The sequence below is a fragment of the Chelonia mydas genome, chromosome 17, assembly GCF_015237465.2.
Source record: "Chelonia mydas isolate rCheMyd1 chromosome 17, rCheMyd1.pri.v2, whole genome shotgun sequence".
Taxonomy (NCBI): domain Eukaryota; kingdom Metazoa; phylum Chordata; order Testudines; family Cheloniidae; genus Chelonia; species Chelonia mydas.
Window position 1 is genome coordinate 6,569,375 of NC_051257.2, and position 21,600 is coordinate 6,590,974.

The following is a 21,600-nucleotide window of genomic DNA, read 5'->3' on the forward strand; positions in this document are numbered from 1 at the left end:
AAGAATTTTAAAAATATTCACATATTTACGCAGCACCTTTTTGCAATCCAGCCCCGTTTTAATCAGGACAGCAAATAACATCAAGCTGAGCAACACATCAATACTATTAATGGAGTAGACTGGGGGACCTACCATCCACCTTCTTCCCCACCCTCAAAAGAGTCCTTCCACCACATCCACCAGCTTGTTCACTAATCAAGCAGGCAAATAAATCTTGTTCTCTTGAACGATCTGCAGCACATCATAGAGAGTCATACAGTTCACCTCAGCTATGACAAAACCTTACAAATCCTTGCACCCTGGGCCAGTAGAGACCAGGCATATCACTGGGGTGAGGCAGTAAGGTTTTTTTTTTAAATGGTGTAGCGCAGGAGTGCTCAACCGACAGCCCGCGAACTGTACATGGCCCACCAGAACATTTCATTCGGCCCATGGCCTGCTTCAATACAATATACTAACAGCCAATTCACTAGCATTTTGTCAGCATGGTTACAGCATTTTAGCTTACACAAGTGTGTAAACAGACAATACGGTACATAGAAACAACCTATCTAAATACATACCAAACAAGCAGAACTTAAAATATAAGTCAATACAGGTGACTTTAAAGCTTATTAAAATATGTAGAATCTGTCTGGCCCGCACAAGGTGGTGCTTCGGTTTATGTGGCCCTCCTGTGTAATAAGGTTGGGCACCCCTGGTGTAGCGTATGACAGAGCGTAAGCCCATGCTTCTTAGAGTTGCTGCACCGGCAGAACACAAATGTCAACTGTGTATTTTCCACTGGCCAGCGGGATCTTGCAGCATCTACCATAGTGCTGGTGAAGTGGTATAAAACTAGGGAAAATAGCAAGCCTTATATAGAGAAATCTATGCTCCAATATTAGAAAGAAGGATGGCAGATTAGATACAATTATGCAGAGGTAAAATGCACAATTCTCCCTAAGTAATGAGTGCTTTACAAACATTAATTCAGCAGCTTAGTAAAGTAGGCAGGTGCCTCCTTTTACAGGTCGGGAAATTGAGGAAGCAAGGCAATAGGAATTGCCCACAGCCATGCTAGCAGCAGAGCCAGTATCAGAAATTAGGAGTTGCAGGCTCCCAGTCTCCATTCACAAGACCACGCTCTATTTTTGTTCTTAATTAAAAACATGTGCTGCTACATGCTAAACAATTTGTTAAAAATCCTGTCACTTGGGAGTCTTATGACCAGGGATTTTTTGTGTTTTGGAGAAAGGTGACCACTCCTTCTATCTCTTCCAGCAGATCAAATCATCTGACACTGGAATAAACACTCTAGAGTAAGTTTCCAGGGCAGAGGCTGAGCTGGTATGCATGTCTACACAACAAGCACAGTGCTGGTGCTTAGACTACATGAACATAAGAAGATTTCAGGCACACTTCACGAAAGACATTCCCTCTCTACTGAGTAAACATTTAGCCCTAAAATACCAACTCTTTTTGTGCACTGTGTGATGTATGGGCCTAATTCAGCTTATTTTTGAAAGTATTAAGCAGTGTATTCCCTCTTACCTGGTTTGTTCTATTTTTGGATCACATTTTAGAATCTGCTTGCATCCCAACTGTAGCCAGGAAAGTAGGTTTTTTTTAAAAAAAAACAAACCTGTTAGTTTATAATGTACTCAGACTTCAGTCCAGTCCCCCATCTCTCTCAAAGCAAAAGTTTGTTACAAAAGAATAGCTCAAATCAAACCTTTTCCTTACATTTCTGTAATATGTTTTTGTATTTAAAAATCAACTTGTAATTTTGAGGGGGGAGAGTCTACTTTAACAAGTCACAATGAAAAGAAAAAGACAACCCCAATTTCATTTATCCCACAATAACCTTTTAATTAAACTTATATCTAATAGATTTTTGGCCTATCAATGCAAGCAAAGGAGCTCAGAATTTCTTCTTCCCACTCCCAATGAGGCAGCATTACTACGAATTAAATCTCTACAAGGATTTGTACAGTAACCATATAACTCATTCAGGCTCATTTGCAAATGGAAAAAGGATTTGTCACTAAAACTAGTGGCTTAATAAATTTCTTAACTATTTCTCCTATAGCCACAAGGGGGCATCTTTACTGCAGTCTCAAGGGGAAAAAAATCATAAAAGTGCAGCGTAATGTATTTTTACAAGATGGAAATAACCTAACCTATTAAACTTACTCCAGGAAAAACGAAGGGCAAGGCTACCAGGAGGCTACGGCCAAGAGTATGCAGGTAAGCTACACAGACGCCAATAAGGCATAAACCCTTTTATTACACCTGCAGGACAAACAAGACATAGGGGTGTACTTAGCTGGATGCAGGTAGCATCTAAAACTGAAAGATCTGAAACAAAAGGGGCGGGGGGAGGGGAAGAATCGAGAACCCAAGAATTATTGGGTCAACCAAAAAACTAAATAAATGAAAAAAGGTTACAAACTATGATGTGGAAATGGGAGGAGGACAGAAAGAAGTGAATATGGAAGGCTGCCTTGTGACTTTTGGCCTGGAATTGCATCCCTCAGTGAGCACGAAGGCAGCATTTCAGATCCCAGAGGGACAGCCACTTCTCTATAGTATTTTGGCCAGCTGCATGAACAGAGAAAAATGAGAACACAAGGGGGAACACAGTGGCCAAAAATGGAGATGATTCTGTCTTTAAAAATAACAATTATTGTTTTAAGTACAACTTCAAGGAAGAGAAAAAGAGTCATGCACAGGGAACTCCAGAGACAGCTAGAAGGAAAAAAATTCTCTGTCAAGGTAAATGGCTCCACATGTGCTCCACCATGAATCATATAACCCAAACAAGACAGCACAGACTTGTCACCGGATAGGAGCTGAAATGTATATTCTGCAATTTATACAGACATCTATGCTATTTTCGTCAACAGAAAACTTTTTGGGGGGGGATTCCACAGACTGATGAAGGACATCTCTAGGACAAATGCTTTTTGACAAAATATTATAAAGATATTGCAGATTTATTTTACATTCACAACAATGTTACCTTGTTGTTTTAAAATGTCCGGAGTTAAATGAAAGTAAGAGTCAACAGTGGAAATAGCACAAAAAGTTAAGGTTGTTTAGTGTTACCTTCACCCTAGAAAGTTTTCTTTTTTCTTCACTTTCTTCTTTCAACTTAAAGATGTGCAAGCTTAAAAGAGAAGATTGTTCTTGAGAGAGAAGGAAGTGCTAATTTCTGCTAACAATACATCTTCAAATAATTTGGACGTCTTTATTGAGAATCTACAATTTAGGGGGATTATATAGAGTTAAACAGAAATGCAATAGGAATCTTTATCTCCTGATGTGCAAGTGTGTACATGCAAATACAAGCAAATGGGTAATGTACTCAGGTTTCACCTCAGATGATCAATCCTCACACTATTAATTAGGTATTAAGATTCTTTTTTAAAAAGTCTTATAAAGGGACAGTAGGCAGCACTCTGGGCTATCATCAAATAATAGTTTTTACCACTTAGTCTCTTATCAATAGAATCTGGACAATGTTTTCAATCTCTAATGTCAGTATGCATCTACATCTTAAACTGCAATTTAATAGGACATGGCATAAAGAATAATCCTATGTACAAACATATTCCCGTGACCTAAAGAGCATACGTGTGAAAATTATGCCCACTCTGCACCGTAACTGATTTTTATTTTTAACAGTTCAATGAACATGAAAACTAAATCTTTATACTAGGACCTAATTAGATAATATGAGGTCAGCTAGACCTGCCACCCAGCGTTTCACTGCATGCACATGAAAAAGAATGTACACGACAATTCTGGCATTCAATGCGCTGCTCTGACATGCCGCTCCTATGTAAGTAACTCTTTAAGAGCCAGCATTCTTGTAGATATTATGCAGTTAGTGCCCCAGTATATGCTGCATCTATTTTAGGTGTCAGCAGGAATCCTAATGTACTTATTAAAATTAGAGTCAAGCCTATGCAGCCACCCAAAAAAAAACCTGGCTTTCCTAGCATACACATACAAAAATTATAAACATACATACATACAGACACAAGAAATCACAAGGGTAGACTTAAAGTGGCCATGTCAAGTAAAGAGTTTAACTATTGGGTCCCCTTAGTACAGGTTTCACTGTTTATGAAGTAGTAAGAGAACTATTCAACGACAATGAACCAAGGCCTCTCACACTATGTAATTTCGCTGACAGTTGCAGATTTTGGCTCTGGACCAGTCCCTCCTGGGGACAACAAATGAAACTCCTACAGAAAATAAGAACTGGGTTCAGACCCGAGCCACTGCCCCATCAAGAGACTGCCCACAGGATTTGCAAGGCTCTCTCAAGACCCACTCCTGCTATGATGCCCACAAGGTATTAGCCAAACAATCTTGGCCAGGTTGTGGAATAGCAGGAGATAACTTATAATACTAGCTAACGAAATATTCATAAGTATCCAGTTGTGCGCATAGCCGGCCTATACAACTGCGTGATTTTATGATTGCCTTCATCTCTTCTCCTACCATTGTTATACTCAGGCATTGCTTCCTGTTTCAAATTACTATGTAAGCTGTTCAGAGCAGAAACCACGTCCTTGCTAGGTTTGTACATAACATATTAGAATATGGCCCAGATAGAGATTGGGGCCTTTGGATGCCACCAAAAAACAAAGATAAAAACAGACCAGAATTATTTCTTCAACATCGAAGCTAACTACTTCAGTTCCTCCGATTGAGCCAAGTACATGGGAGCAAGAGACGCACCCCTGTGCTAGCTACCAGGTACCTGCCCACTCACCCATAGAACACTGAAAAGCAGCCATGTTTGATCACAGCAGTCGCTGCAGAAGCTGGAAGCTAACGGGTTAATGTAACTTTGATAAGGAATGTAATTGAAGTGCTACCCATCTGGCAATCTTTTGAAAGAGAAGGAGAGGCAGGGAAATCTATTTTACCACATGTGTTCCGGAGAATGGCTATTCCGGAGAGACTAGTCTGCTCTTTGAGATTTCTCCCCAAAATGCCGTCTGTGAGCATGTGCAGTGGAGTCTTTGCAACACTATTCCTGAAATGGGAGGGGCTTGTAATAGGAGTGGCTCGTAAATCTACAATGGGGAAGTAGTGAGTCTGGATCATTTGACACAAACATTTTGTTCTGGAGAGCAAGTGCTTAGAAGACCCAACTCCCATCTGGGCCATATTGGTGGTGCCACATTTTGAGGCCTCCCTAGAAATCTGAGGTGTTAACAGCTTCAGAGGGTTATATAGTGTCTATAAATAGCCATTACAAACCAAACTGGGCACAATCTACAGTAAAGTGGGTTTTTTCAGAAGAGTTAGATACAAATATTTATTTTTAAATTACAATACAATATTTGCACTTCTATAGCATGCCCTTAGAAGATCAAAGGGCACCTTACACACATTTACATAGCAACAAGAGCACACTAGGCTCTTTACAGGGAAGTAACTAATTAAAAACTTACACATCCCATAGAGGGGTTTATAGGATATAAATAAATTACTTCATACATTACTTAATTACAGTCACCACTGACGTGGAAAGCAAATGCTGTTTAAAAATATACAGCACCACTGTGTAGTTCAGGGCAGAAGGATAGTGTGCCCAAGTAAAAGAGCAAGGGGAATTTGGGGAGAATTAATTTCACCAGGATGGCTCATATACTGTGCCAATCTCATGTTTGCTGTCCAAATATTTGTTTTTCTATGGCATCGGCTATATTTAAAATGTTCACTGCATTCCTTACAGTGATCACCAGGTTTAGAGAATGAAAATCAATAGATCATCAAAATTAAAATGTCCCCATTTCCATATCAGAAGAAAAAGAGATTAAGAAACAGACATGAGCTGCAGAAAGTTGGGAAATCTCATTAATCTCACTGTGAAGTGTCAGAAGAGCAAAAGCTGGGAACACACACAAGATATAATTACCTTGTCTGTGTTCAGAAATTTGCAGTCTGTGAGCAGATGCACTTCTGTACCATTGCCTGCTAGAGGCAGATTGGAATGCCTATTTAACAGACTGATGTTCCCCTGGCAAAAAAAATTTGGCCTAGACAATCATTTAGCTACCTGTACATCTGGTATCTATATTTGAGGTTGCTGGCATCCTGCAAAGAATTAGTGTAATGCCCAAATCTGGACACAGCGGAACCATTCGTTGTACTAGTAACTAGCGAAATTGACTACAGTGCTGGTAGCAGAAAAGTATGTCAGGGTTAACCTGGTTATTAGTGTCAGAGCAAACTGAATTACTTGGGAGGCTCCAGTGCATGAAGTGTTGGTGCCAACCAGAGCAGCAATGCTGAGAGCTAGCCAAGTGGTCGAATGGAGCTTAGTAGCATGAATACCAATGATTTTAGTTGTGGTAGGCCTTGTGTAAGCAGCTTGTGAGGCCAGCATGCCCCTCACAGAGTCAAATCCTGTTTCCAAACTGAGCATCTGTGCACCATCTGGGTCCTGGGAAAAGAAACACAGCTGCGTTCCTTCTCCCAAGAGATTAGCCATACCTCATGCACGAAGAGGATGTTAACCAAAATACTGTCATTCAAGCCAGTGTAAACTTGGCATCTTCAGGTCATCTAGGGACATCTTTTTAAAGATCCGAGCATGCTGGACTTCGAATACAAGAACTGCTGCCATAGGACAAATGTTCTCATTTTCTCCTCTCTTGCACCCAGACTCTCCAGCAACCCTTTCCATCCAGATGAGAATTGTAAAGGCCACAACAGGAGCTAACAGGTGGATCATTCCCTGAATCCCCATCTGCACACAGAAACTAGCCAAAACCCTTTTGTCTGACTTGCTGAGAGGAATCAGACCCAAACACCAATGGACCTTCTGGAAAATTCACGTGACCAGTTCAAAACCCACAAAAAGGAAGAAGGAAAGGGGAGAATGAACCTTTAACTAAATTAAAAACTCTTCTACAGTCTCCAGAGCAATACACACTCACTCGGAGAAAAGGGAAGCAAGTGCATGTTTTGCCTAGTTAACTGGAGTGCAAGACTGAAAGTCGCAATTCCTAGGTTTGTTCCACAGCTCTGCTATGTCTCCTAACCTTGAGCAACTCACTTAACCTCTTTGGCTCTGTTTTACCAGCTACAAAACAAGGATAATGTCTCCAACAGGGGTTTTGAAGCATAATGAACACTTGCAAGGTGTTACATAGAGACTACTAATATAATTTAAAGAAGAGCCGTGTTCTTTACCTGATCCCTCATCTTGCTTTCTCCACACCCCAAGTTTGCCACGATACCTACACTACATGATACCTACACTGGCTGGTTGAGGGACAACGATGCAGTCATAAGAGTGCTGACCAACTATCCCAAGAGGAGTGAAGTCATGGTACTTATGCATAAAGAAGCATGCCGTGGCTCACCACCCTAGGAACATTCTAGAAAAGGCCAAAGGGGGGGGGGGGCGAGCTCAACATGTGGAGTGGAGAAGTATAAGCATGTGATGAACAAATCCATATATAGAAAGGTTAAATATGACTGGTTAAAGGTTTGTGTTATGTAACTTATTATGCAACTGCCAAGTGCTATAAAATAGCAATGGGAGGGGCTCCTTGCTGGAGGGACTCTGGCTGATTTTTGTACCAGGGTCTCTCCCTTTGTGCACATTGAACAAAGTCTTGTTGAACTGAATTGAATTGAAGACCCTTGATTCTGCCTGGCATCTGACTTGGTTTTTATTGGGAACCACAAAATCCCAACACACCAAAGGCAAAAATATATATGTAAAAATATATGGCTAAGTCTTATACTTGGCAGTAATTCTTCTGTTATTTCCTGGGACCTTTAGGTGGAAAATAGTAGGCTTCATCACAAAGGGAAGAATCAGGTCTCTCACATTTTGCTGCAATAATACTGGATATCACCTCATCAAGCATTCTGGAGTGGTTTCCATTTATTTCAACAGAGAAGACTCAGCATGCCCTCCAGCTCACAGACACATACTGCCTTTAAGGGGAAAAAAAACTTGTGTTGAAGTGAAGAAGCCAGCTTCACAAGACTAACAGGGATGCACGTCCTGTATATCACAGGGGAGAGCTTTCAATCACCCATTAAGCCAAACCCTCTCCAGCTCTATTTGGGAAATCCTCTGTTCACACTGCTCGGATGCTCTATATGCAAGGACATCTTCCCTTCTATAAAAAGATACCGCGGCTTGTTTTGTGGCTTCAACATTTAGGTATCTTACTTCACCGGTGCTAGGCCTGGACACCACTTACCAAGCGCTCGTGCCACGGCCAGGAATGGAATCTGGTCGATGACTGTACTCCTCCGCACAGGGCCATTGTGAGTCAGCCGAGGTCTCTTCCAGACAACCCGATTCACACCAGACTTATTGATCACACTAGAGGTATTAGAAACAAAGGTCAAAAAAATAAAAAAAAAAACAGTTAGTCACAACCCAGCTGACTTTGTATGGTTTAACTTGCAGAAACAGTTACCCCAATTGTGTATGGAATGAATGCTATGACCTCGGTCAAGGCCTGCAGTGTAGACGCATCCTTCAGAACACAGTGAGATTGTGATAATTTGAGGGTTTTAGCCCAGTTTTGGCAGACGAGGCAAAGGGGACAGAAAAAAAGGATGAAAAGCTGTGAGGATTTTTGGCTTCCTGCTGATCATCTGAACGCCACTAAATGTCTCCCCCACATCAGAGGAGGAGACAAACTGAAAGTTTGTTCCCCTGAGATGCTGGGCTGCATAACATCAATGTCAAACCCCAAAGGGCAGTGTTATTTAGGGTTCTCTCTCTCGTTTTTACTATCTGCTGTGGCTCTGATAGTCAGCAGCAGCAGTGAGTGGTTTAAAAAAAAATTGAAGAGAGCCACCTTAAACAGTCTTATGTAGAGGTTTTCTTGCTAGAGTAGCAACAGGAGGCAGAAATAACAGAACAGTCACCATCTGCTCTCAAGCCTGAATGAAAGAAACAGCTCTACATTTAAATTTTAACACCTGCTCTCAGATGTTGGGCAGTGAGATTAGTTCGCACAAAGTTATTGGGGACGTGAAGGAGAAGCCATGCGGAATAAGAGGCTTATTTTGGTGAGAGGCAATGAGCCATATACCCAGAAGAGGTACTGGGAAAAGGCACTGGTGCAGCTTGGTAATAAGCTTACTCTCCAACAAGCTATGGACCAGGCACCAAAGCTAGCTTCACTTATGGAATAGCCATAGGCAATTAGACACTGAAAAGCTATGGAGCAGCCTCCAAACTCCTTGTATGACATTTATTCCAGGTGGAACTCCAGGGACTTTGAAGCCCTTACATCAGTGATGAATTAACCCCATTATTGCGTGGCATGGTGTGATATGCATAGCAGGAAGGATCACAAAGACTATGTCCTCAGATTCACCATGCTCATTTGGAACCCTAATGGCCAAATCTTCTTAATGTTATTTCTGCCTGGAAGAAGATCCCATCCCACGCTGACATTTAAACAGATTTTTAGCAGGGAAGCTTTCTTAATTTGACTAGCAGATCCAATTCTCCTCTTCTCCCCTCTCTCTCTCTCACGGGAAGTGAAGATGTCCTGCTAGCACAATCCCACTATACTCCTGCCAAGTGGCACATGTCTCACAGTTCTGGGAGTAGCTTGGAAGTCTCTGCCAGTTTCATCACCAACTCTGGGAAAAGCTGGAGGACCACCAACAAGACGACAATATCAATCCCCACCACTCCTGTAAAAAAGGAAATTCTAGGAGTTGCCCACTTGCAACTAGGAACTTCAAAATATATTCCGTGTCCTTCAGCCAGTGACAGAAAAGCACATTGGGAAACCTGTAACATCTACAGGCACTAACCTAGTGAAACAGCAAGTTACCATTTCAGAAACCTCTTATCCCAAATGCAGCTAGCTGATCTGCTTCCACCTGCTAAAGACACAAATATCTGAAGGTTAATGAGCTGACAGGGTTCTTGAGTGAACGATGTCAACAGGAAAACCTTCAGTGATCTCTGCATCTGAGCTGCTAAAAGAAGGGAACGGTGCCCATCCATCTGGTGTAGTACTGTTGAACAAAAGAGCATAGGGCTCCTGTGAAGCTGTGCCAGATTCGAGCCCTGAGGTTTGTTTCACAGCACTGGTGCCATCTGACAAGGCTTCCTGCTTGCTCCCCTACCTCTCAGCTATAGGGAACATGCATGACTGCAATTCGACTCCTTCTGGGATGTTTTAACATCAGTCAGTTCATGAAAAAGAAACCTAAACTCAGCTTTGGCAAGCAGAGGAGGTAGCAATGTTCAAATACTATGACTTAACGTTCAGATTTACAATGTTTAAATATACATCTATGTCCTGTTATTAATTTGTGATCTTAGTTTTCTTTAAAGAAAAGTCTTGCACGGCCTATTCTACAGCTGGCATTGTTACCTCAAGGGCAATGTAAAATGCATCAGAAATTTTACTTTTATAGAGCAGATAGATCCTAATTAGATATGGAAGATACCATCTTCTGCCAGTACAGGGTACTGTATTCCAACTGAGGCCTTACCAACTGCAAAACTAATACTACGTTGCTACCAAAACCTTACATATTTTCTTCATTTGCTAGAGAAAGCGCTCTACAGCTCATAGTTAATATTGACATGGAAAGACAAATTTCTCTTTCAAATACTCTTAAGCCAAGGAGAACAAGGTCAGTCAGCAACCACCCCTTTTTTCCCCTCCCACTTTTTTCAGAACCCCAAATATACTTCTCACTTTGGAGATTTCATTGGGCTTCCATTCAGAAATCAAAAATCATCCCACCCCATAAACCTCCAGCAAAATGGCATTAGTACCAGACACTAAAATAACACAACTACTTCCCCACAGCTAACCCACTGGGTAGTCAGAGCCCAAATGGTCGAAACACAGAAAAGCACCTTCAAACAGCTTCACTGAGCTGTGTGAACGCACAAGTAAACTTGAACCCATTTGATCAGCAGGACAAGGACAGTGAAAACGAGAAATTGAAATGAGAAACAAAACACAGAGTTACCTGCCCCCAAGCCCTTCGATTCTCTCCTTTTCTTTCGGAAGTTCAGGCTTATGGTCCTGTGTCACCTCCACAGCCCTAATAAAGTCGTCTTTGGGGTCATCCTGGACTCCCAGCACCACTCCTGAATCTCCGACATGCGCCACATACATCTTTGACCCACGGATAATTACCACACTGGCGGTAGTTCCTGATGTGCTTGGGAGGCCAGTCATGGTCTTCGGCCACTCTGCTGCAATGAGAAATAAAAGCTACATTTTTATTCTCTGAAACTTGTAATTAACTCCCCCTCAGGAGATTATTAAAAAAGCCCCAAGATATTACAACTACCTGAAGAAAAATATTTTGCCATGATGTCAAGAATGGATTAATAAGTCATATTGAGGTCAAATCATGCCAGCGTCAGTCAAACTAGAAACTAAGTGGCTGAATAGGTGTTTCTTCTTCATCTGTTTCAAGCCTTACCACAAGTCACACTGAAAATGGCCTTCATAGTCTCTGTCTGTCTACGTTAAATAAAACCCACAGATTTTAGCACAGTTGTTAATTTCTATTCATGAAGAAACAAAAACCAAGAAAGTAGGGGCACAGCAGATCAAGAGTCGGGGTGTATCAGAGAGGTCTGAATAAATTACAGTGAGGTGCGTTTATGACCACATTATGACTGGTTCAAACCAATACCCTCAGGTCCTTCCTTTCTAGGAGCATAAAATTAATTTACCTTCAGATTAAAAAATAAAAAATAATCCAAACTGAGGTCAGAATTCTGAGGTGAGATTTTGAAAGGCATCTCCCAGGGTTTAGTTGTCTGACTGCTGCTGGAGGAAATAAGTACACAAAATAAGAGATGTGGGTGTTAGTTGAGAATACCTCCCAAGATTCAGTGAAGCCTAATGTTCACCTCCCTATTAGAAGTTGTAGGAGTGTCAGATAATTCAGGTCACTTAGTTGTCTGGACATTGCAAACCCTTACAGGGAACAGAATGACTGCCTTTATATCTATGCATATTTGGGTTTTAAATATATTCTGAACAGTGGTTCAAAATACATTGTCTATCTGCATCACCCAGGAGAAATTATTTACATGTCCACATTGAGGACAGAACTGCACAGGCTTCTTATGGTTGCTATCCCACAGCCCCATGTAAAACTTCTACCCAAGAGGTACTCCTCCAATTCAGACTTATTACATATCTACACTGGCTTTTCCTCCTCCCCTTCCACATTAAATTCAAACCTCTTCACATTCAATTCCTGCTTTATCTCACTGTCACCACTCTGCCCCTGCCAACATTTATTTTCATCTCCTCCTACGCTCCCCTCCTGCTCCAAAAGTTGTGCCCAAATTTCTCTCCTAACTGCTCCCTTTGTCTACGTCATCTATGCTCCTGACTTGACGATTTTTTCCTACAGCCCATTTAATGTTTGGGGCAGCCCCCCATTTAAGATACACCTAGCCCCACAATCTCCCTCCCTCCTTCAGACAACATCAGATAGGTCACCTTTCCATGAAGCCGACTGTCAACAGCAACCTCATCTTATGCTTGTTCTGCACTGCACCTGCTCGTGTCTTAGACTGTAAACTCATCAGAAAAGGCATTTGTTTCTCTGGCATATTTTATCTATTGTACTTTACCATTTACACTTACAAAGGTTACCATTGAAGAGTCTGCATTTCCCATAGTACAGTACACTCCACTGCAGTATATATTCCACATATCAGAAATACCATAGTATAGTAAATACCCTAGTACAGTATGTACTTTCCTATGGCATCCACTTTATAACAGAACAAAACAAACATGAAGAACCTTATACACTTATTTAATCAGACAAGCGTCAGTACAGTGAGGATGAGTTATCTTCAGGTTCCAGCAATTTCACAAACCACTCAAGACAACTATGCTCTTTGTTGCAGCCTCCATATGTTCTGGGATGGAAATGAAAACATACACCAAGATCAGCATATTAGGCCTTGAAACCAGATGTTTTAACCTGGGAGAATTACATCATTAAAAGGAAAGAATCCTCACCCCCTCTCATCTGAGCCCCCCAACCCTTCTCCCCAACCACCTATCACCATAATCCAACCTCCCCTCGCTGGTGTCCCAAACACCTCTTCACTTACTCCCCCCATCCCTCCACTCCTTCACCTCCCAGCAAGCATTCACATGTCTAATTTATTTTATTTTCAAAAACAATTTGATTGCATATCCCCATAATTATTTTTTTTAAAGACAGATTTTAGCAACACGCCTTCAAACCATATCAGTTCAAGGGCAGAACTGAACATTGGCTGAGGGTAGGTCAGGATCAAGAGATTCTGCATACCCCCTTTAGCTGACCAGCTGCAACGGAAACTGGCAGGCTAGAAAGCCTTCTGGCTACTCCGTGTGCACAGTAATCCATCTGGCGCATAAAAATTTGGCACACGCTTAACTAGAGAGCTAAACTCTCTCCTGAATACCATTTGCAATTTTGCTCCCCCCAGGGATACTGGGTGCCATGCACTCTCTAGGGGTAACTCTCGAGCAATTAAGACCCTTGTGCCAGGATTGCAGCCCTGGTAGAATCCATGAATCTTAAGAAAAGCTGCTTCCCCCCTCCTCCCCACAAAGAGGGGGAGCTGTACCTCAAGAACCCCTTTTCAAATGACCCCAAATTTGGAACACTAATCCTACCTTTGCCCCCATAAGGCACACCGAATTTCATAGGAATCAAAGTAACCATGGAGATTTTAAAGCACTTTAAAAAGTCCAGCATGAAACGGAACACTATTCTAAATCTGAACTATAGCAGAGCTGGCACTCCAGTATACCAACAACAATGGCGGAGAAAGGCCCCCACAAATGAAATCTTGAAGAGAAATATTACTTTGGCCAATACAGATAAAGGCAATAAAACCTTTAGAAGGAATGTGTGGAGGCAGAGGCAGGAAAACAACGTGGGCAGCTGCATTCAAACACAATGCACCAATTATCGTTTTTCTTAGCCATTGTTTAAAAAAGAAAGGTTTTTTGGATTCTCTCTTTGGAATCAAAATCGTCAGTCAGAGACATGGATAATTTTAAAATTCTTGCCCAGCAATTCTGTTGTTTTAAGGTTATCACTTGTATAGGTTTAGGTGCCTTCCCACTGTTCACCTTCTGTTAACTGAACAAAAAGGACTGGAGCCTTCAGACAATAAGGATATGTTTACACTGCTGCAGCTGTCTCACTGTGGTGTAGATGCTTCTTCCATCGACAGAAGGAGTGTTTCCCTCAATGTGGGTAGTCCACCTCTCTGAAAGGTGGTAACTATGTCAAAAGAAGAATCATTCCATTGACCTAGAGACATCTATACCGGGGTGAGGTGGGCCAAACTATGGGGCTCAGAGCACAAAATTTTTCAGAGCCCTGATCGCTGTAGTCAGGTCAACCTAGGTTCTAGGTGCAGACCAGGCCTAAGTGTTTTGTACTTCTATAACACTATTCAACAAGGGATCAAACATTACGTCCCAAGATCCCTGGGAGGTGGACTACTATCCCACCCACTTTGCAAATGAGTCCACAGGGCAAGTCAATGACAAAATTATGTCTAGAACCCCAGAGTCCTAACTTCCAGTTGTGTGTTTAGCCAGTAGACATCACTTCCTCCCCATTAAAAAATTTCACCAGATATCAATTTCATCCCCAATTATTTATTGAGCACAAATTGCATTTGACCTGACAGGTGGATCAAAAAGGGCTTTGTCTAACAAGCACGACAACTGTGGATATATTTAATACACTCATAAATAGTGAGATTGAGGCAGAACTCTGAAATCCTCATTTCCATTTAACCTGTGATTTTATGACACAACAACATAAACTGGTAGGAACTCATTAGCTGCAATAAACCCTTTTGAGCAATAAAGAAGTGTGTTAGACAATCAAATTAGTGTTTATGTAAAATAAAAAGCATTGTAACCAAAATCCCATGTTTGTAAACAAAACAGATATAGCAAGAGCACATGATTTTAGGCTCTCACTAAGCCCCACCTATGTCCATCTACATTAAGGGGCTTAAGCAAGTTAAGCCTTGATTTGTTTTAGTGGCGACTACTACATATACTCTAGAATAGGACTTTCTTCAGAGATTCAGATCATGCTATATCGGACTACAAGAGAGATGCGTTTTAACTAGTGTAAACAAATTATTAAAATCCTCTTTGTTCTGTGGGCAAGCAATACGTTCATTATCATTGGCCACAAAAAAAGATTTAAAAAGCTGAACCAAATGTGGTGATAGAGTTTATCCATGAGCATTAGCCCAAAATGGATCTGACATGCAGCATTCAGTGACTTGTATATTGTCGGAACCAAAGAACTAAGGATTCTGTTAACATAATACTAGTTTCAAAGAACGCAGACCTGATCAGACATCAGTGGATGAATCAAGATTCCAGATCAATTACTAAAAACTATAGGACTCTGGGGGAAGGCACTTACATGCCTCAAGTTTCTTCTCACTTCATAAAATGAGCATATCTGCCTACTTTAAAAAAGTGCTGTCATGCTGAACACATACTTGTAAAAGACTTTGGTTCTGTTTTCACTGGGGTAGGAGAGCGCTGTTAACCCAAGTTAGCTAATGCAAGGTGGATTTTACCTGCCATTTCACTCTGAACCTCACTCATACTTAGATCATCAAGTTTAAGTTGGCTAATAGATCCTCTCCTCCCTTCATTATTTTAAGACCCACACACTGCCCAGAGTTAAGAAGAGTAGCAGTTTTAACTCAATTTCCTTGTTTTAACCACTTAAAAACAAAATCAGGCTTTTCATAACCCTAATGCAGAACGGTTGTTTTAAAACATCAATGCAGTGGGTTTTTTTGTTTTTCTTACACTAAACAAAAGGTTCAGGAGTAGTCAGGTATGCGCTTTTACTTCCAAAATAAGAACTCTTGGTACAAATTGTTTCAGTGTTAATTCCAAAGCAAGGGTCAAGCCAAGACTAGACAAGACCCTCATTTTAATTACTAAGATATAAAGATGTAAATTTCTTTTTCATTCTACCAAATGTAAACTAAAGACATAACAGGTTGTTACAGGTGTGTCTACAACCACAACACCAGACAGTCAGACAAATGATCCTAACTTTTTCTGTTTGTTTGTGGTTTGTTTTGTTTTTTTAAAGTATGAAGCTGTATCCACCACTGACTACACAACTATTCTCATGTGGCCCATTCCCCAGCTAACTCGTGAGCTGCAGCTAGTTATCTTAAAGGATACACTGCAATAAAACAGCTGTGTTAGATAAGTGGTGATTCTCACAGTAATTTCACATTTTCTACAGTGTATAGAAGCCAGGTGCTGACACGCAAACCTAACCACACCTGATCTGGTGATCTGGAACTGAGGCTTAAGTTCAGTATTTGTTTCAGTGGGATCACAGGTCTCAACAGGACTTCAGTAGCCTGCCACCGAGTATTACCTCAACCCAGCAACATGCATCTTTCAAGCTTTTTTTTCCCCCCCTTCATTAAGTGTACATGTGAAATGTAAGACCAAGTTTCCTTTTGACAAAACAAGTCCGGTGCACTGTGTTTATACCAGACTCCAATATTCCAGATAATCCAATATGGTAGACAAAAGCCATTTTTCCTAAATCAAATGCACTAAGAGCACATCAGTTAAAAGTCACAATGCATTATTTGTTCTGGACAGTATTAGGTTTTCTTCCTGTCCAAAATGCTGCAACAGCTTCCCAAGCCCCTGGTTCCAACTGCTGCTATCCCTCATTCAAAATACTGCCATGGCTCCCAAATGTTCCTTGTGTCTTCCCTCCTCTTCCCTACCTGACCACTGAAAAGGAGACTTAGCTCAATTACTCCATCCTAAGAAGTTTACATAAGCGGTCTTAAAAACACACACAGTGCATACCAGGGGTCTTAGTAACGTTCCTTTAAGATTGAGGGACTGTCAGTAGGATTCTTTATAAATAGGGACAGTTAGAAGACTATCGCAAGGCAAGATCAAAATGACCCAACTTTAAAGGCAAAGTTGTACATCATTAAGTTCACAACAAATTATTGCGCACTTTAACACTGTGCACTAAGTTGACAGTGGTCAAAAGAGGAATATTGAGATGAGACAACATCACACACAATTACATTCACCTCTCAGAATTATACCCGTACTGCCTGTAAACAACATAACCTCTCCTACATGTTCGGCAACAGAGGAACAATGAAAAGCTGCTGTTACGTCCAAGTAATGTAATTCAACTACAGTTTTCTCACTTCTGTGGATCTATAGCCCAACCTTTATATTTAATCATATAATTATATTCTCAATGTTAGCGTCCATCTACAACACCATCACCTGCCTAATAGTTCTAAACTCATATAGCTCTTCCCACACAGTATCAATCTGTTTTGAAAGGAGTTAGATTTTGGGATGTCCTTAACAGCAGAAGACAAATGTGCTAACATGCACTAATACTTCTGGCACAGACAGGCCCCAAATTAGAAGTGTGTAAACTGGTTAACAGTGTTAACAAATCTTCACTAGGCTTTTTATATACAAGACTACATAAAGTACTCTACAGTAATGGTCCGGACCAATTGAGTAACACTATTTTGAACCATTACGGTGAAGAATTTTAAATGGGCAAGTTGAAAACTTGTTTGGAGACATGTTAAGACAGGCACCTACTCCTTCCACCTGTGAAAATCCTTCAGGGGTTGAAAAGCTAGAAATGTACGCATTACTACTAGTTAGCATTAAACAGGTGTCACAAATATAAATACCCCGCCCCAACTGACAAAACAGACACCAGCTTAGCATTTGTATTACAAAGGAGTGCAGCTAGCCCAATGGGCACCATAGTGGGGGAAAGGAGAAATTTTGAACAAGAACAGAACAAAACCCTTCTCTTGCAGAAAGAACCTTGTGATTATTTTGTTTTGTTTTCTAAACACATCCATTCAGACTAAAACAGGATCTCATTGTTTAAGGTCTCCTCCAAAAGATTCATACAGCAGGTTACATAGAACTCAACCCACCTACCCTGGAAAGGGTGGAATCAGATAAGTCAACTCTGTCAGGAATGGAACAGCTGGTTCCAGGGAATGCAAGTGTTCTAAGCCTGCCATTAAACTACACCTAAGCTAGTTGTAGTCACTATGTAGCAAGAGATTTAATAAAACAACAAGATGGTAAGTATTGTTTTAATTCTACACACACACACACAAGCTCTTCTTCCTTCCACACAAAATATCACTAAAATCCTGCATAAACTGTGGAACAGTTTTTGCTTGTTTGTTTTTAAATGTGCAAAACGGTGCTAGAAAAACTAACCATGGTAGTACAGTTGTGCAATTACACAGTAGAGTATTCAAAAAATATAAACAATCTTTTGTTTCTGGTCGCCCCATGCTGGTTTTCTGACCCTCGGTCCTCGCTGATCAACAAAGCTTTTGCTACAAACCGAAGCAGTTTTATAATCTGCTTTAATGCTCCCCTACCTCAGCTTTACTCTGCCCATACCCACAAAACAAAGACAGATCCCACTTGCAGGACCTTCGTCGTTGGCTCAGAAGTATGGCTTATTGGCTGTACCCATGGACAGTCACTCAGGGTGTGCATACACTACAAGCACTACACCGCTATAGTATAGTTGCTTCCTACATTGCTGGGAAAGGTTTTCCCCATCATTGTAGTGAACCCGCCGCTACAACAGGCTAGACTGATGGTAGAATTCTTCCACCAACCTAGCTGTGTCTACATTGGAGTTAGGTTGACTTAACTATGGAGTATTTTATTTGAATATTCTATTGAATGAAAACCTCAAGTTTTCTTGCACCTGCAGCAAAAGTTAGCAAGTTTGTGCTCCAGAAATCAGGAAGGAAGGCTTCCTGCAGAACTGACACAGAAGTTACAGAACTACCAGCAAGTGCACAGGGCCCTGGCCTTAGCTGTCCCTGAAAACCGTTTAGAACAGTTATACATCAGAAGCTCTGTTTGGTACTCACCAGTTGTTGCTCATAGCATGTCCTACACCACATCAATAGCTGGGGCGGGGAGTTTGTATATGCTATGTAAACCACCCTGGGTTACCACACTCAGCAGGGAGACAACTAGAAAACCAAGCTCATTATCTTTTTCCTCCATGCTCTCTCCCCATTGTTTGGGTCCAAATCATCACCATGCTTCCTGTCATGCAAGCCCATAATCTGGGGGTCAGCTGCCACTCCTCTCTTCTCCCCAACATCCAGGCTGTGATCAAGTTCTGTTGCTTCTTCCTCTACAATAGCTCTAAAATCCACTCCTTCCTTTTTGCCCCAACAGCCACTTTTCTCACACCCTAATCATCCCCACTCCAACTATGGCAACCTGTTCTTTCAGGATCTTTCCAATACATACCTTACCCCTGAAAACCCTGCTCTGTCCAAAATGTTTTTGCAAAAAATCTCGACTGTTCCTTCAACCATGTCATTCCCTTTGAATCACTTCATTGGCTCCCCGCTGTGTTGTGCATGGAATCCTAATTTATCCTTGACTTCAAGGCCCAATATTCACAGTGCTCCTGCCTACATCTTTGACGTGGTCTCATTGTGTGTTCCCTCTCCCTGCCAGCCTTCCTACCCCCTTTGTCTCCATGCTGTCCCATATGCATAAAGCCTCCCCAAACTAATGAATAAGCCACAACCCTCACCACATTTAAAATCCTCCTGAAATTTACTTCTGCAGTCTCACCTACTAGATGTGTGAGGAAACATCACATGTGTGATAATATTGTCACCTAAATCTTTCCTTCTTCTCTTGCATAATTAGGACACTCACTTATGTCATGCTGTATTATTAGCTTGTATGGTCTTCAGGGCAGGGACTGTGCTCTTTGTTTTGGAACATACTGAGCACATTCCTGGATACTCAAATAGTAAAACAAGTAACAAATAATAATCCCGGTTGCAGCAGGCATGCTTTGAATCCTTCCATCAGCAACCAATGGGCAGAACTGGAGACGGGGCAATTGAGGAAAAATGTCAGCCAGGTCCTTTAGAAGGGACCCCAAATGGTACTAAAAGAAGTTCCCCCTTTGTCTCAGGGCATTCTGGGTAAGGAAAGCCTGGAGATGACCACATGCACAACTTCATAAGATAACAAGATCTACAGAAAAGATTTAGCAGGGGTTCCAACTTCCATTGTTAGCAAAGCAACACACAGCTTCACAATCACCCTCCTATTTTATCCCAAGTCTTTACCTACAGTGCATTTCTATCCATCACAATGTCTCCTCACAGCATGGGGTCCTTTCCCTTCCCCAAAAAATCTTTACCAAATGTCTTGATTGAACCAGAAAACCATTCCCCCCCGCCCTGCGAGACATATTTGCAGCCTCTGCACATGTAGACTGAAACGATAATGATGGGGTTGGTGTCCCGTTTCCAGCAGCAATAGAGGGAAACTTTGCAAGCATGTAACTCACCAGTCTGAAAAAAAAAAGGGGGTCGGGGTTTGAAAGAGATGGCTGAAACCGGGGTGTGTTTCCCATTCTCAGTAACAGTGCATGGAGAAAGTTGGTGTTGTCTTGTTCTCAGTGGAGGATGATACTGAGCTGTTTCCAAATGGAATGACAATAGGGGGGGGAGAGAGAGAAAAGAAGACAGGTGCTGCTTTTTTATCCCGGGGCGGGGGTGCAAATTGGAAGGAACAGGGGGAAAATAGCAAGCAGAGAAGTAAAAAGGCGACTGTCCTGCTCCTAAAGGGGGGGGGGGGAGGCGATCACTGCCCAGCCAATTCCCAAATGGGAGAGGCAGCGGGAGAAGCAGGAACGGGGGCGGCTGCCGCCCCGTTACCAGTTCGATGGGGAGGTGAAGATTAAGAGAGAAGCGAGGGAGAAGTTGAACAGATCTGGCAGCGCCTGTAACTTACGCAGCTTTTTCCACATGGCCCGGTGGCAGGCAATGAAGCCCTTGCGCAGGGCCGCGCACACCTCGGCCGGCTCCGCGGAGCAGAATCCCTTCTGCTTCTTGATGAAACCCCAGAGGTTCTCCCGAGCGAACTGGGCCGCTTCCCGGCCCCCGTGCCCGTCACACACGGCGAAGAAGGCCACGGATCGGCGGGGGCACTGGCTGGAGCCGGGGGACTGCTCTTCCTCTTCCGCCGCCTTCGGGCTAGCGCCTCTCCTCCGACAGCTGGCGGGCAGGGGGTCGTGCCTGGCCCGGGACTCGGCCGCCCGCTGGCTTCCAGGCACCGATCCGCCCTTGTAAGGGGGGCCCTCCTCCCCTTCAGCCGGCGGCTCCGGCTCCACCACGATCTGGGTCACATCCTCCATGTATTTCCTGCCTCCCTGGTCGGAGAACACGCTCACCCCCAGCGAGTAGAGACCCTCCATGGGGGGAACGGAGCAGGGGCTGGAGCCGCTTCTCCGACGGTAGCAGGCCCCCAAAGCACAGGCGCGGGGTCTCCAGCCGAGCGGCTCTAGCGCGCTCCCCCGCCAGCAACTCCAGCCGCGGCCGGTGACTATTGTTTACGTTCGAGGCGCTGTTTGGGCATGTCCGAGGCACAGAACGCGGCGCTCATGTAACAATCCCTGATGGAACCCGCAGAACCTGAGCGTTCCGAGGCGCAGCGCCCCCTG

At 42.5% G+C, this 21,600-nt stretch overlaps 1 protein-coding gene across 1 annotated transcript in view; it reads right to left on the bottom strand.

Annotated features, from left to right (window-relative positions):
- PPM1D (protein phosphatase, Mg2+/Mn2+ dependent 1D) overlaps positions 1-21,600 on the bottom strand; it is a 37,369-nt gene extending 15,769 nt beyond the window's left edge. The window contains exons 1-3 of the mRNA XM_007057623.4: positions 20,892-21,600; positions 10,993-11,221; positions 8,232-8,356 (exon numbers count right to left, since the gene is read on the bottom strand). Of these exons, the coding sequence (XP_007057685.1) occupies positions 8,232-8,356; positions 10,993-11,221; positions 20,892-21,354 (817 nt within the window). The 5' untranslated portion in view covers positions 21,355-21,600. The remainder of the gene's footprint in view (positions 1-8,231; positions 8,357-10,992; positions 11,222-20,891) is intronic.